General features: G+C 35.4%; 1 protein-coding gene across 1 annotated transcript in view; it reads right to left on the bottom strand.

Moving 5' to 3' along the window:
* Positions 1-10,799: 10,799 nt before the first annotated feature.
* The window catches only part of MEI4 (meiotic double-stranded break formation protein 4), a 67,543-nt gene continuing 60,310 nt past the window's right edge, over positions 10,800-18,032 (bottom strand). The window contains exon 7 of the mRNA XM_058835692.1: positions 10,800-11,051. Within this exon, the coding sequence (XP_058691675.1) occupies positions 10,800-11,051 (252 nt within the window). The remainder of the gene's footprint in view (positions 11,052-18,032) is intronic.

Genomic DNA, 18,032 nt, shown 5'->3' with positions numbered 1-18,032 from the left:
TTTCAATTCATTCCAGATTCATCTTATGCCTAAATTTTTTCTTTTTTTTAAGCCCTTCACAAGTCAGGTCAGTGTGTTCACACTTTTTGTCTTTGCAACTTACAGAGTTTCTGTGCTAGAAGAGGATTATCCTTAAAATTTTGGGAAATCTGAAGACTTCAATATGCAGAAGTTGTTACTGGGTGTAGCTGGCCTCAATTTTTAGAAATTAAAATGAAATTTTCAAAATCTGCTTACTTCCATGTATTAATCTTATGAGGCTAATGGGTTTTGAAAAAAATCTATAAAACCAGATAAAAATAGAAACAGAATGCTTGATAATTCTAATAAAAGTCCAGAATAGAATAGTTTAATTATAAAAAATATATACTACTAACTCTAATGTATCTACCTTAATCTCAACAGCTGTAAAAAAAAACTTGCCCCTCCTAATTTCATGATGATATCAGCACTGTAAAGGTTAATCTTGAAAAGTGCTCTGAACAGAAATCTACACTAACATAAATTCACAATCACAATCATAATTTTATCATAATCCCTAATGAACTTATTAAAGCTGAAGAAGTCAATATTACTTGCATTAACATATTTTTTATTTATTATTGTTTCTTTACCATCTTGATTTCTTGCACACCACTGAATCCATCTTCACTTTCAGCTTCTTTCTTCCATAATAATTCAACTGCAGCTATTTCAGGAGACAGCCTTTACTGGAAAACAGGTATCTCCTATTGTAACTTTTTGAATTGTTACAGATTTTTATAAAAGTTTCTTTTTTTTCCATCAAATTCTTTGAGGCTCTATTCCCACTAAAGCTGTCCTTTTGAAGGTCAAACCAAGATACTCTTCCTTTTCTGAGTGATTTACCCTCCCCTGAGTCTTAATTTCTTTACTGTCAGCTGCTCCCCCTTACAGTTACTATTTCCTTCAGGATGATAAACACTGGAGTTGATAAATGGGTAAGATCAGTGGTAATATCAAAGATTTAAACAGGTGCTGGAGATGGAATCTGAATATATAGCAGGCTCCTTAATTCTGACAATCCCCCCCCTTTAAGTCTGGCTTGTTCTCTACCTTGGGGACCTTATGCGGACTGTCATTTTAATTTCCCCTTGGAAGTTCGCCCATGGCTCAGACATGCTACTACTTCAGTAACCTAAAAACTGACAAAAGCAGCATTAGGAAAAAGTAATGCTAAATGTTGGTGAATGACTGCAGAGAGCTATCAGGATAGAATGAATTCTGGATGATGGTGGTAAGACTGACAATGTTTGATACTGTCAGAAGTGATCTGCAAGAAGGAGAAGAGATTGTATTAGTGACACCCTCAAACATAGGCAGGGCATAAGGGGAGAACTTGCAAATCACAAATCAACAGTCAAAATTAATGAGGAATAAATAAAACACAGAAAAATTCAGTTTTCAGAAAGAAAGAAAATTAATGTCTCCAGGAAGAAAATAATCTTGTATGTACTAGAGATTTCAGCCCAGGACAGTATCGTCTCCAGTTGCTTATTTGTGATCTAGTTCTCACATCTGCTTTGGAAGCACAGGCACTAGATCTACTTTTCAGGAATCATTTTACTCTGACTTCCCTTTGTTCTCCTTCCTGGAAGTTCAGGCCCCACGGCATGTTACCCATATAGTGCTCTGCTCCCCTTCTTCCTCTAGGACTTTTCCTGACACCCTCTGCAGAGCTGAGAAGCTCTGGTGACATTTCCTTCGGGATAGGGTGACATTTAAAGCAAAGGGCACAAACCCTGCAAAGGAATTTGTAAACAGACATAAGTAAATATTAGGCAAAGCATAACACACCTACACAAATTTCTGGCAACAGTCACATCTGTGCAAAAACCTGTTTCAGTCTCTGCATGATCTTTGAAACCCAAGGACTTTGTCTGTACTGGTGAATTAAAGAGTGTCAGGACAGAGAGGTTAAATGACCTATTGCTGAAATGTCAGACAGAGTAGGGATCACTGATTTTCCACACTTGGATGGGTGACCCACCTAGATACTGTATAAGAAGAACAAACAAATATCCTTACTACTGCCTTCTGGGGCCACCTTTTGAACCAGGAGACTGCAAATTCATTTTGTGAGGAGCCCTACAGGTCATATTGGCTTAAGAAAATTCTTTGATAAATCTGTGTGGTGACTGATGCAAATAGTACAGAATCTATCACAAGAAGAAAATTAAAAAAGAGGAAAGGGGAAAGAGAAAACTGTTAAGTGTACAAAGAGGAAAGTAGACCCAATGACACAGTAAGGTTACAGACACACTTACTTTTTCCCGACTGCATCTGAATGGGCTGAAAAGGTCACTTCCCAAAATTACCTCTAGACTGCGTTTTCCTGGCATCATGACAGCCCACTGAACTGCTCTTCTTCACACCACATCAAAACCATCTGCGTTGAAATGAAGAGCACATTTGTGCCAGACTGAGCAATCCTAACCAAACACCTATACCAGTATGATCAGAGACTGGTTAGAAGAGTTTAGCTTCTTCCACTGGAAAAAAACAATAAAGACCACAATGTCTAAATCTTAATGCACAGACCTATCCAGTAGTGTTAGTGGACAGTGTCTAATGTATCTAGCACAATGTATGGTGCTTTTGTACAAGCAGCTGCTATATGCTCAGGAAGATTGCAATTATACAAAGCAGACCAAGTACAGTCTCAGCCTGAATTACTACTCTCCAAGCAGAATAATGTTATCAGAAAGTCATTATCAAATCAGCTCAGGATATCAATACAAATAATGCTGTGTGGAAAGGGTGAATCATAGGGGAGAGGATAGAGAGTTAAAAGAAAGCCAGTGAAGAATATAAGATCTGACAGGGACATGGAATATTAAATGTATGTATTCCTGTTTATCAACACTTTATAGCATTACCAAGACAACATGTAAAATGTTCTGATATTTATCAGTCTGGAAATTAATAAGACATTTTTTCACTTATATTTTCTCATCCTCCTTTAAAGTGCTGCTGTCATGAATTCAGTCACTGAGCTTGATTTGATAGTTTGGTTATGACAAGCGCTTCAAAATGTTTTTGAAAATAATACATCCAGAAGAAATACATAAAGCCCCCCTAAAAACTATACAGGCTTCTTCATCAGTGTAATTTATAAGGTTTTTGTCTTTTCTGCTCTTTGGGACAAGAGTGCTATGGGAGCTTGGGATTCATGCTTCTGCTTTTCTATTAATTCCTGCATCATGGGTGCATCCTGAAGTTAAAATTAATAAATCAGGAACAAGAACAAAAACCCCCATGCTGTTACCCTGAGTAAAGAATGTAGAATCTAACCCATAGTTATGTCTGTGTGACTGCAGCCACCACAACACAGGTGAAAGATCTTGCAAAAATAAAATACGTAAGAAGACCTTGGGATTGTTTCATTTTAAAGGTGATCACACAATTTCAGAATTTCTTCCTTCTTATGAACTGCCAAACAGGTACAGTTAGCTCTCACTGTATGGGCTGCCTAACCAAGGCTGTAGACATGAGGGAAGGTGTTAACAGTAAGGGTAGATGTGGTATTGGTGTGCAGTCTAGACACAGAACACAGCAAAGCCTTTCAGCCATCAACATTTTCCCTTGTTAAAAATGAAAACCCTTAGTTTATCTCAAAATAGCCATAAGGGAACTTTGTACGGAACAGGATCATTAATTTAGCAGTGAAATGATTTCAGTACAACCGACCTCCAGTACCTTTTTCAACTTTACTAAAAACTCATGAGTGGAAAAAACAGAATGTGTCAAAAATAATTCCGGTGAGATACACGACTGGCACATATTTCTTTAACTTATTTGTTTCACTTACAGCCTTAAGTGGTTTTAATACTACAGCATAAAGAATGTCAAGTAGATTTTCTTTCTCATTTGGAACAAAAACTAGACATGCCAAAGAGAATCCTAAAGTTTTAGTCTGTTTACTTCTTACAGTTTGGGATGTCAATTTTGGTTTATATAATCATTAGGAAGAAAAAAGTGAAGTTGAGTATGCTGCTCAAGAGTACACATTAATGTGACACAGAGGTGTTTGCAAACATACCTTAGTGCAACAAGGAATTTGTAGTAGTATCCATGTGGAACAGGCTTCCTTTGTGCTTCTATTAGTTTCTAATATATGAGTAGACTTTTGACAGGTCAAATAGTACAATCTGTTTTCTGAATAGTAGAACAAATTGCTGCACTATAAACCTAACAAAAAATCTATTACATTCTAATGGTGGTGGCCTAACATTTAAAGTGTTACATAGTTTCTTATAAATTCTCTCTACTCACAAGAGCATTTTATATAAAAAGAAAAAGAGAAAAATAAAGTCTCCTTTGAAATTGTTTGCTTTAAAAAGTGGTAACTAATAGAAAAAAATAATATTGAATGGGACATTAGGAATCTACATTCCCTACTTATCAGGTGTTTTTGTTTGTTTTTACAAAACACATATGAAAAACCTGCAACTGACTCTTTATTTAGGAGGCAGATTATGCTTAGTTTTATAAAGAAGACCTGTAGTGAATTACCTGCTAAGTGTCCAGGTACCTGCCCTGGTGATCCAAAAAATGTAGTAAGATACGAGATTAATCTTCCATTTTCTCTTTTTCTGGCTCAAGATGTATTTCCTAATCTCTGATTCAAAAGACAAAGCTTGGAATACACAATGGCCAAAAATAACAACTTTCCAGAGGAAGACAGAATGAAGAGCTGTAAAGGTCAGAAATGTGTAGAATAGAAGTGTGTTCACAGCCTTCTGTGGTTGTAAACCCTTCTTGCTAATTCTAGACGTCAAAAAGACAATAAATAATTAGACTGACACAATTTTTTTCTTGAATTCAGTAGAAACATAAAGCAAATGCTTCACTACAGCAGTGGAGCTCATTTATGTTACAAGAAAACAGGCTCTGTATTTGCCTTGTAATAGTACCTTTGCTTTCAATGTTTTATCTTCTTTCAGAACACAGTAGTCATTTACAGGAGTTTAAATTTCTGTTGTTTTCTCCAGAGATTTTACTTCATAATATTCCTCTGACTGTACAAACTCAGCTGAACACATCAAAGAATACACTTATGAAATTTGTAGGTGTCATCATGCTAGGGTCACGGGAGGTCACCTACTCTGGAGGATATAAACGAATTTCAGTCAACACAGGCTGGAAAGAAAGTCTCCAAAGAATATAACTAAATTCAGTAATTATAACTGAAAAAAAAAATCCCTGTGCTTTGACAGAAGGAAACCAGAAACGGCAGCTAGCATAAGAAAGCAAGAAATTGCCGAGATATCTTGGAGGAGTAACCAGCATCATTGGTAAAATCTGTAGTGTACAGTTTCTCCTGTATGTGCTGTAGAAATTTGAAATGAATGCAAGTGTGGTGCTTTTAAAGCTGCATGTACTGAAGAGCTGAATTCTGTAAGGTGCTAGAATTGGCCTAAGTCACATGAATTGCTGGCATTTATGAGAATAAGCAAAGAAAAAAGACTTTCCTTTAAAACAACCCTAAAGAAAGATCTTGTCTTGGAAATATTTCTATTCACTGGGGGATGTTACTGGTTTGCAGAGAATGTTTCCTTAAGCATAATTTCAAAGATTGTCTCAAACGTGAACTCAAGCCTGGTAAGCAGGTGATGTGCAAACAGTGCTCTTCTCAAGGATGAGTCTCTCTTTAGTATAACTATTTTAAGGGTAGGCATAACCCCTAAGAATTCAAGATGAATTTGAAATCAGCAAGTTTAGAAGAAACCATACTGAAAGAATGGCTTAATTAAAGCAAGGCTGTAAACTAACATCGTTTGTTCAATTAAAGAAGCAGGTGCAGATTAAGTGAATTTACTTATATGCAAAATAGGGAAAACTAAAAGATAAAGAAGGTGAAACAATTTACATAAGGGGGAGCTGATTTAATAAAAGCCTAAGTGAAGCACCATCTGGATGAAGTTGCAGAAATTGTTGCATATCAAGGCAATTAAGAACTGCAGAAAGAAAAAAACCCCTTACTGGCATGTGACAGACAAAAAAAGCACAATCTGGGAAAGCTAGAAGTATATAGCTATAGAAGCAAAAAATCAATAAAACTTCTTTGAGTTCTAAAGGGAAACACATACATGGACAGCTGCTCAGGGAATGAAAACAAACATAACATCCTTTGCTTTTCCTGTATTTGTGCTTAGAATTATGAATAATTAAAAATACTTTAAAACTCACCCTTCTTTTCATTATTAAACTGAAATAGAGTAAGATGCTAATGCTAATGTAATCCTCTGATTTTATCTGACTGTAGTTTTTAATTACTTCTCTCTCAAGCTGATCACTGAGACAAGCACTTCAGGAAGGACCAGTGCTAAGTGTCCAGCCTGGAGGGAAGTCTCCTTTGCAGTGATACAGGTTGGGAGTGCCTGGCTGGGGAGGAGTTCTGCAGGCAAAGCCCTGGGGGCCCTGGTGCACAGTGAGCTGGCTGTGAGCCTGCAGTGGCCTGGCAGTGATGAGCACCAAAGGGCTGTGCCAGCAGGAGCACAGTTTAACGGAAGGGAGTACCTCCCTCTAATCTGCACTCCTTAATCTGCAGCTCTGCTACTGCCCATTTTGGGTCCCCAGTAAAAAATGCTGATAAACTGAAGTATTCAGCACAAGGCTGCGGAATCGCCTGGGGCTTGGGCATCTGTGCCACCAGGGGGTTAAGGGACATGGGCCTGATCAGCCTGGAAAAGAGATGGTTGAAGGGGGGCCTAACAGCAGCCTCCAGTGCCTATGGGAAAGATATCAGGGCGTCAGATCCAGGCTCTGTGCGGCAAAAAGACTTAAGACACCAATCATAAATTAATTAACTGTATACCAGTTCAGACTGCATACAAGGAAACATTTTTTCACCATAAAGATAGTCAAGCAAAAGAGCAGATCCAGGCTCTGTCCTGGAGAGTTTTCAATACCTGACTGAATACTGAAATAGCAACAGACAACATTGATCTAACCAACATTGATTTGATCCCACAGCTAATGCTGATTGAAGCAGGAAGTTGGACTAGAAACCTTGAGGTCTCCTGCGACTCAAATTTTCCTATGATCCTGTGAACATCAACTAATATTGCACAACAGTAAACTACAAACTGTATCAGACAGTAATATATAGACAACTGAATTAAAAAAATACTATTACAGGATTAAAATAAGGTACAACTTCATTTTCACTGTTACCAACATATATAAGCAATACCTTGTAAAATCTGAAATTTAAAATCATTACAACCAGATTATGAAAAGATTCCAAACTAAGTTTACAAAAACATTCTGAGACAGTCCACTTCAAAATCCCACCCACTCCTGCCATTTAGTAGGCATGCAAAACTCTTCAGGGAATAGAACAGTCAGTGGAGAAGCACTAAAATAAAAATTTATTTTCCTCATCTGATATTTTTTCTATTTTCATGAAATGAGACACGCTACCACAAAATTATTTTTAAAACAGATAAAGACAGGCATGAAAGTCAGTCACCCAGAAAGCTACAAATGTGGCAGAACAACAAATTATAAAATCATAAACTGCTGTTAGGCTACTATAAATAAGCAATGCTAATTCAACCATATAAATATATAATTTAACTGTGTGTGCTTATATATACATTTGTTTTTATAAGGTTGAAGAATTTGCATTTGCAGAACAATAGTATTTTGCCAACATCTAAAGTACATGTATTTACAAAAAATGAAATGTGCAAGACAAAAGAAATATCCTTGAACTGTTAATTTTAAAACTGTAAGGGTAAATCATATAAAACACTCCAGAGAACAATGACAGGTCAGACCAAGTTATTTTCAGTGTTTCCTATTTAAGTGAGATGTTATGCTTAGCACATCGGACCTTGAGATTGTTCTTTTGAGACATCCAATAGTCTGCACTCAGTAAAGAGCACTTTCTCTGGATTTGGTATTCCTCTCTGGGGGCCAGACAGATAAAACTTGGACGTGGTCATACCTACTTAGTAAGTACTTGAAGGCTTAGTTTAAACCTGTGGGCAGGTTTCTTGTAACCTGGTTGCAAATCCTCCAGGGACTATCTCAGTCATGCATTGCATAAGAGCAGGGATTTAAACTTAGGATTTCCTACTCTGAAACATATAAGGTATCACAAATGTGGGGCTTAGTTTTCAGATTAAGACACCTAAGTGCCTGTTTGTGGTGGCAAATTGCATACCTAAGCTCATATTATCACCACTGTTTAGTTGTCTAAGCAGACACATTTAAGTGACAGTGCCACTAAAGATGCTTCAGGGTATCAGAAGCATCTACATGAAGAGAGAAAATGTGACACAAGACTTAGAGAAGATCTGCAGTCCTTTGGGGTAGCAGCTAGCTACCCAGACCAAAACACTTGGTTACTTTGCAAGTGTTTCATAGATTAGATATCTCAACCACATTGAGACATCAAAATGTACAAGTCTACCTTTGTGCATTTTCATCTTGAGGCAAGTCCCCTCTTAGTGAAAAATCTCCAGGAAACAAGAGACAACAATCTAGCAAGTATTCTGATTGCAGGGGTTATTGCCCCCACCAAAGCTGAGGTGTTCATTAATGTGGTTCACTGCCCTATTTAATTCTACACTAAGCAGATCAAGAGAGCCCAGCTGACCAGTTAACAGCACTTTTGTGGAGAGGTGAGTGTGTGCCTAGATTGCTGCAATGGCATTGCAAAGGGAACTCTCAATCTGCCTCAACCCTTTCAAAGCTGTGCAACTGTTCCAAATCCCTGTCAGAGCACAAGTGCCATGTAGTTGTGTCATCCCTGGATACAAAACCTTGTCTTTCTGTATGCTGTGAAAAAAAAAATCAAAAAATCAAAAATCATGTCTCAAGTGAGCAGTTACTTCAAAATTCACCGAGGATGAATATATTTCCTAAAATGTCCATTGTTTTTCCAGTGGCTTAGATAACTTACTGGTGAGGAAGTGCTACGATCTGCAAAGAGGAAAATATGTGTCACTTTTTGCCTGAGCTGCTTTACTAACAACAAAAATACTTTTTGCCAGTTGATGAGCACAAAGGGCGTGCAATCTGTGGTTGAAACTTTTCTTTCACACAACAGGCTTGAAACAATATACAATTTGCCATTATACAGATTCCAGTATCCTTCTGCATTTTGTGTCTTTTGCTTACATACTATATTTGAATGAAGCTTTTTAAAATAAATTTAAAATGAAAATTATTATATCAATTAGATAATTGTTCATTTTGTTTATTCCTCTTCTGTCTGTTTTTACAATCATGCTTTCAGTGCTGTGGAGGGAGAAGGAAGAACTGATCCTCCACCAGAATGAAACAAACAAACAAACAAGTAAAGCAGCAACAAAAAGGGCACAGTAGCTCCTGAGTGGCTACCAGACTTACAAACTGATGCATTTTCTTTAGTTCGGCTAAACTTATCTGATTTTTTTCACGTGACTAGTCAGGAACACTTGTTTTGCAAATCAAACATTTCTGTTGGAAGAAAGCTAGAAGAAGGAATTAAACAAATGTTACCAATATGACATATCAAATAGGAAGTTTAAGAAACACAACAGGGACCAGTGTCTTAACTAAGAAACACTCTCTGGGGAGCCAGTTCACCATCAAAGCAACCTGCTTTCTAAATATCAATGTAATTTACATATATATAAAGCAAAGGTTTTTTAAAAAAGAAATGCATTCAAATTAACAACATAGTGGTGTTTCATAGAGTTTTCCTGACATAAAAATTGAGCTGACAAGTTCAAGGGGAAGGAAAAGGACTAATGCTCAAAATGTTTTGTATTTATAGTGAATATAGATTTCTAGAAGACATTAAAAAATGTTGTTTATCTAATAGAAAAAAGAGCAATTCATCATAATAGTTATGCTTTAGATTTAAGAAAGACTGTGGTTTGGTTAAGGTATTGTTGAGCTCACACTTTAAAGACCTTTAAAGATAATTTCCGTTAAATACGTTACTTTAATTATTACTACGAATATAATACCATCATGCAGGAAAAAACCATTAAATATCATTTAATTAACATTAAATAAATATCATTTAATTAACATTAAATAAACATATTAAAGATAATATGAAAATATACCAAAGGGGATTTTATCAATATTCATCAATTTTGAACAGAAACATCTAAAGTAACTATTAATGGACTTTCACTTCTTCAGATTAATCTCTGAAATCATTACTCAGCTCAGAGTGAAATAGGCCTATTGTACCTCAACTTGTGCTTACACAAGTAAAGCCAAGCAGTTTGCAATGAATGTAAGAAAGTTGTGAAACTGAGCATGAGATTTTATTTTGCTCAAGTAACGACTCATTTGATTATCAGTAACAAAGTCTGTTCTGTAAGAATTTGTACTGATAACTTACCAAGTTTACTTTAAACATTTCTATTTCAGCCAACCAGACAATGATTCTAAATCATAGAGAAGCCATACAACTCTTAAAGGAGAAGCATCCTAACTTGGAAGCTCTACATACGTATAGTGACTGTATTTTAAAATTCATAGTGTTTATTTTAAACAGCACCTGAAACAACTTTTTTTGTTCCATTTTCACTGTGTGCACAAACACCAACACAGTGTTTTCTATTACAAGAAACAGCATTTATTCAAAATAGTACCTAGATTATTATATTTTTTCTACACTCAGAATTGGAAATAAATTGCATTATCTCTGAAACTGCTGTATAGAATAGTAGTTTAAAGTAAATGTTTTCCAAAAAGGGCAATATCCCTGTCTTTTCCAATGCAATCCCACAACAAAAGCACGGTTAAAAAGTAGGCTGCTTGTTTTAATCAATTTGCATTCGACCTGAGTCCAAAAGAACACTCACTCTCCACAAATATAAAGAAAACAAAGGGAATTCATCTGAGAGATGAAGAATAATTTGATCAAGGTTCTTCAGAAATTTGATTTTTTCTTCTTCTCCATAGTCTGAGTTTGAAATGTTACTTTCTTCTGTCTCATTTTGAAGAAGTTGTTCCAGAATCATGCACAAAATAAAAATATTCTCATACTTGGTGATGTCATACACAGACTGGACCTGGGAATAAAGAAAAATCAGTACATAAGTAGAGTGTGAAAACATTTCTGCAATCTAACATCTCAGATGACAGTTTAAGGAACACAGTTAAAATTTGCAGTATTATTTATATAATCAGGACACATATATATTCAGTATGATTTCTTCTAAAAAATGATTTCCTTTTTGTGGTAACAGTCAAGCAACTAACACTGCATCAAACTACCAAATGAAAAGTCAACATAACCTCCTCTTCATGAGAGAGTTTGCTTTACCTAATTATCCACAGACTGTGACATACAATAGTGATGTAAAGAAAAATAACTACAATGACAGCTTTGTCATTTTGGGCATATAATTAGAATTGGTGGATTTCTGTTTTCTAAGAAATAAAATAACGACCAAAAAAGAATTTTTTACTCCTAAATATAGGCACTCATCTATTCAAGCGATACTTCCAGAAAGCAAATTAAAAGTCCAAATTCTCAATCTCAATGGACAATGCACAAGCCATTAAAGAGGAATATTCAGTTTGTCAAATAAGCTGTAACAAGGACACTGACCAAACTAAAAATTTTTTAGAAGTCTTACAGCTTTATCCTATATAAATTTACCTGTCCTGTATTTAGAAACTGGAATTTTACACAGAAGCTTTCTGTACATAGGAAACAACTGGTAAGATACAAACTTAAACCTTGGAGAATTGTCTCTCTAGAATGAAATTTTGTGTCCTTAACAGCAAAATCTACCAATATTATGATACTGTATATACTGCATATATATAATATACTGTATATTATGTACTGTATATATACACCTGTATATGACCTTGTTCTGCAAAAGGCTGCAATTACAGTAGGTGGATGATCAGAGCTGGAAGGTAAAATCATAGCTGCTAGAAAACTAATTATGTATTTTAGAAAATGGACCAATAGCTCTAGCAAATCTAAAAAACTGTTTAGACCTGTGGTACAAAGTCAGATGGATCAAGCTTCAACATGGGTCTATGAAATGCATCAAATCATTTTACTCAGTCTAGATTACATACTGTAAGACTTCCCAAAGTGTGAAATCTATTATACAATCATTGGTTTTACAAAAAATGTAACTTATTTTAGATTCCACTAGAATCTAAGAAAAAGACAGCATTTTACCTTCTCCAGCTAAAACCGAGGAAGATGTCAACTCATAGATTGCTCACTTTGCTTTCCTGAGATAGTAGTTATTAAATCTAAAATCTGTGTTGAAGCACCCTGGGGTAATGGTTTTCAGGTAGCCTCCCACTTCAGAGACAAAATTAAGACAACACAGCCCCCCTATTGCAAAGCCTCAATGTAGCAAAAGAATATTGCTGAGTTTTCTAGAAATCTTAAAGATTAGGTTTGCTACTAAAACATATTATCCCTAGCCTTGCACACTCCTATTCTGTCTCTCTGGAACCTGGTAAGAAAAATGTATGGAAGTTCTGTGTTCTTAGTTACTGTAATTTGGAAATTAGATGTACAACATTAAAAGCAAAAAATCTTTGTTTGACTCGCAAGTTTTGGCCTTGAAAATTCACTCCTTTTACATGAGTAATCAATATAAAATGTTTTAGAGAGGCAAATTACGTCACTTCACTTACTCCCATAACCTCAGGCTCTTCCATGCAGTTAAGCAATTGTGCTTGGGTCTTAAAAAGTGCACCTAATTGCAGCTTAGTATTCTATCTGATTATGGATAATAGACTCCACAAGTTAACTAATTAGCTTCCTCTACAAATACTACTGTGTTAAAGGAAAATTGTTTTAATCACACAGAACTGACATTGAAGACAAAGGGTAAGGCAAATGGCAAGGAGGAAGTATTTTTTGACATAATTATTTTTCTGGAGACAAATGCACTTTGAAATATTGCATTATATAACTGAGGGCGAAAAAATCAGTCTAGAACATTTTCTGGCTCAAGGCTTATTATTAACCTTTCCAATCCATTTAATAATCTGAACAGAATGTGTCTGTTTCTTTTGTTAGATGTCTTCTGTAGCACTGATTGATGCAATTACTACCAATGCAAATTTATGCCACATAATTGGTAAAGGGATGCCTTTATTTATATCATACATCAATGTGTGTGAGTGGGTAGCTGTGCACGTATGTGTACACACCAGAAAGTTCAGAGGGTGTGTCTATAAAGCATATATATATCTGTATATCTATCTCTCTCTCTCTCTCTATATATATATATGTATATGCTGCTATTCCAGAATATATTGATATCAGCTTTAAGTAACTTTAACACTAACTCTGTTTTTCAGAATTAGTTTTAAGATAATCACTCTTACAAATCAGACAGGTAAGCAATATGGATTTTGAATGCTATGAGATCAGTCCTCATCAATTTTGCCTCACCAAGTAGTTGGAAATGTGTTTTGTAGTAGTAATAGGCATTTTTCATGTACCTTAGTTTTTAATTTAACTTTTGAAACTATTTTCTTATTATGATTTCTCAATACAAATAAACTTTTAAGAGTTTAATATTTTTTAAAAATACTATTTATATAAAATTAAGCTTTAGGTAAGATGGAAACAATTAGCTACAATGGCTAATTTCCTAGCTGGACCTGATGCTAATCAAAATTAATTGTATTTACATCACCAGGTTCAAAATGCAAAAAGTGTCAAAATGTTTGGCTGAAATTAATTCTCCAAGCTTCTTCTACATTACATGGTGACCACCTGGAAGTAGACACATATTTACTACACAATTTGAAAGCAGAGAAGTTCTCTTACCTGAAAAATGAAGAATCATTATAATGGTATCACAGTCAGTACTAATATGCTAAAGGAACTGCTGTATTTCAGATCCCTGGCTTTATTCCTCTTTGCAAAACAACAGATCAGGTGCCCCCAGATCAAATTCCAAGCTGCTGCTGTCTTACTGGGCAGATTTGGAGTCTTGGTAAACAGATTAGGAAACATATTCCTAATTGCACTTAGAATATTTTTGGTTTCCTGCCTTAATGGTTTATGCACATTTATATAATTTATTCAAATGCCATTAGTATCAGCAATACAAAACAAGTAAAGTAATTGAAGGAATTCTCTACAATTCTTAAGCCATGTTACCAGCCACAAGTCATATTTCTAGTGACACAGTCTGTGGGGCCTGGAATTTTCACATACAGAAGGCTGATGACACTTTCTGAGTATAAGCAGGTAAGTTTTATTCCTTTTACATCTCAAAGGATGTACAGGACAAAGACAATACTTTACCAGTGCAAACAAAAATTAGATCAAAGAGAGTATATTTACGGCAACTGCTTCTATGGAGCTCAGATGCCTGTGTACACAACACCTGTATACTCTTTGGAATATTGGAAGAATGGCACTAACATGAGAAAACTTCTTGTTTTGGTTTAGAAAAGAGGATTATTTAAATGCTGGAACTTCTGACAAAATGAAAACAATTAAAATTAATTTCGAAGCACCATTATGTTTGATTACAGACAAAAAGCTTCCCTCCTTTTCTATCTCTATAATTTAGTTAACATCTGTTTAGGCTTTTTATGTCCCATGGCAATACCAAGTTTAAATATATGTTTCAACAAGTAATTCTATACAACAAAATGCTACATAAAACACTGACATACCAATACAAACTTCAATCAAGCTGGAAAGATGAGTGTTTATTTAGAAAGTTATAAAATTGACACTTCTAGATAGTTATTTTAGCAGGAAAGTATTCTGCCTAGATCTCCCAATCCATCATATCCTAACAGTTTTGTTTCTTGTAATTTTTTTCTTACAAGTTTTGCCTCTTCCATTTCTTGGCAAACCTCTGCTATTCAGCAGGGATATAACTTTTCAGCAAACTTTTTAGCAAAGCGTCCTTTCTGTGTTTCAAGAAATCCTAAGTAAAATTTCACTGAAACATCAAGTGTTAAAAGGTAGTATTTCTCCTCTTTTACATGTGTATTTTTCAGAGAAGCATAAAGAGTAGACCGAAATACACAAGAACTGCTGCAGCTTGGCTAGTTTTGCCTTCCAATGGAAGCACAGGCAGCAGGAATTGCAGCAGCTTCAGCTGCTTGGCTGTGACTACTTAGTTAAGGAGCATGAAGGATAGAACACAAGCAAATCTGCCATCTAGCCATTTCCAGGAAAAATCCCTCATGGCCTCTCTGTCCCCTCTTCAAGCAAGGAAATGTAGCCAAAGTTTCTAGAAATTTAGAGAAGGTGGAAACAAAGAGCATACATTTCTCTTCGCATAGTCTATATCAACAAACACCATCTCAGCCAACAGTCCCTGTGCTCCCTTGCTTCTTCGCAGGTGGGCACTAGAGGCACGTACACATGCAGACTGAATTCTGGGCAAGAAAATTAAAATTCATGGGCCAGGAGGCCACAGGGAAAGTGGAAGCTGATGTCCCACAGGAATGTGGAACATGGGACTTGTCTACCACTTGAAAATGTCTGAAGAGAAGCAAGCCTGTTAAAAAATGTCTGAGCTTGATTTACATGTTTCTAGAGATGCACAATCCTGGGTGTGCTGTTTAATTACTGCAACTCTTTTTTGTTGCTGATTCATTTAATTTGCTGCCTCGGCTTTTTGGTGTTAAGAGAGGATACTCCATCTAGAACTAAGAGGCAGGTGACAGAGACTAAACAAAAAGGAAGTGACATATTAAATGCAATCACTGATGCTCACATAAACTTACCTCTCTGTGCTCACGATGCCTGCATATAGGAGGGAGACCAAAATGGTTTTCTGCATTTTAACACTACAGTTCTAACGAGTATATAACTACAAGTTCACAAATGGAGCAATATTTGAGAGCATACCTTTTAAGAAAAATGTTTCAGCATAATGAAAAAAAAGAAAAATGTGACTGACTGGTTCTAGTGACTGACTCAATCAACAATTGTTCACCATTTGGTAAATTTTGTGTTTACAAAGGGAATCTAAGTTTTCAGTAAAAAAATCTGAGTTTTCAGTAGAATCAACACTGTTTTACTCTACTCATCCAGCCTAGGTTGGAGATTAATGGAAATATGTTTCAAGAATCACTGAATTGTTTACTCAAGTCAATACATTCTCATTTTATGAATAGAGAAGATTAATTCTCACTGTGAATTCTCTACTAGACCCTTCAGTTTTCCTTTAATAAATCCCTTTCCAGGTTACTTATTGCTGTGTTCAAGTGCTAAATATTAGAGAAACATTTTTCAGGGTACAGTTAAGAACATTTGCATAGTAGGCATTTTATTTCAAAACAAGACAGAAATCTTCTTAACTGGATATTCTGCAAACATGTAAATAACCTCTGTTTGATCATCAAAATTTACAAACCCAACAATATCCACAGTACACGAAATTACAGTAGGATAAAAGAGATTACCTGTAATTGTTTTTTAGTGTTTAAATAACATGCAGATATGCATCCATAAAATATTTGAGGCAGACATGCATGAAAGTCTTTACTAGAAACCTCTTTGTTCTGTCTGTAATACTACTGTGTTAAGGTAAAGGGTAATTACAAATGGTCATGATGCAGGGTTCAGTTTTTAGCTGATTAGCATGTCTCTTTAGGAGGTTTTTGTTTTGTGATTTGAAATGCCTATTTCATGAACAACTCTCCCAATAATCACAATCCTCATAGCCATATCAATTTTTCACCTGCCAAGTAAGTTCAAACTGATACATGAACTCTTTCCGTATCTCAAGCAAAATTCACATAATATAGAATTCCTTATTCAAATTTATCTTACAGCCCAAATTTTCAAAATATTTCATCTTTCATTCAATGGGTTCTGAAATTCTGGCTTTGTCTTTATTCATGCTGAGTATCACTTTATCCTCAAGTCAATCCCTAAGTTTCAACTATTCTGTTTGCAGATCAAGATGCAGAAAGGGTTAAGGAATTACCAACATTCTAACATTTAAATTTCAGAGCAGAGACCACCAGCTAAACTCTTGGAACAATTTAATCTACATCATGTGCAGTGACTAGTACTGAGTAAGATAGTGCCAGCAACACTTTAGAAGTCCCAGACAGCCTCATGCTAGAGAGGTTTCAGAAGCAACAGTAAGAATGTTGCAAAAACAGTATCTGTCCAGACATAATTATTTGGCATAGCCCGGAAAATACTTTTGATAGAATTTAAAGTGTTTGCTCTCTTTGCTATCTCCCAAGGGGAAGATACTTATCCCTGAGGTATCTATGCATTGTTCCTCTTCCACATATCACTTAGCACAGTCATCTGTTACTAACCCTTAGTGTGACACACTGAATTACGAGAAAATCCCAAGACATCTTAAGCAATATTATTCTTATCTAGTAAAACAATTTCCACAACATATTGAAAAAAATCAAGTATGTCAGCAGCAAAGCACTGACGTTTCCATTTTGGAGTAAGAATCACAACAATTGCCTTGCAAGTAACATAACAAAGACACAGAAAGCTTTAAAACCCAAATTCTAATCCCCTTTATCCTATTAAAGAAAGCTAAAATATAAGTCACAAAGCTATCTCATTTGGAGAGAACAGCCAAAAAGTATGCATCTGTGAACCTTCTTAGGATAATGGGAATTTATAAACACATTTTCTTCCAACCTACAAGGCATATACTTCAAATCTGACTTTTCACATGTACTTTTTTTTAAAATTTATTCTAGAATTATAAAAATTAATCCTTCACAAGTTGAAGCATGTGAAATATGTTGGTTTGATTTTGGTTTTGTATTTTTTTAAGAAAAGAATCTGAAATAAAGATTGCAAATATATCTATTGTAGTGTATGTCCTTCCAAATTAAGTGTGCTACTTAAGATTATTTCTAACTTGAAAATGGAGTTATAGATCAGACAATCCCATGTAGTTTCTATGAGGAGAAATCAATCAACAAACAATCTAATAAAATTTTTCAGTTATGAACACTTCAGTATTACAGAAAGCACTTTTTTGCAGTTTGTATTTTTGGAGGACTTGCCTACTTTACAAGTGTACGAGTACTACATGAAA

Source organism: Poecile atricapillus, chromosome 3, assembly GCF_030490865.1.
Source record: "Poecile atricapillus isolate bPoeAtr1 chromosome 3, bPoeAtr1.hap1, whole genome shotgun sequence".
In the NCBI taxonomy this organism is placed as follows: domain Eukaryota; kingdom Metazoa; phylum Chordata; class Aves; order Passeriformes; family Paridae; genus Poecile; species Poecile atricapillus.
The sequence above is the reverse complement of the archived record's forward strand: the minus strand, read 5'-3'. Positions and strand labels throughout refer to the sequence as shown.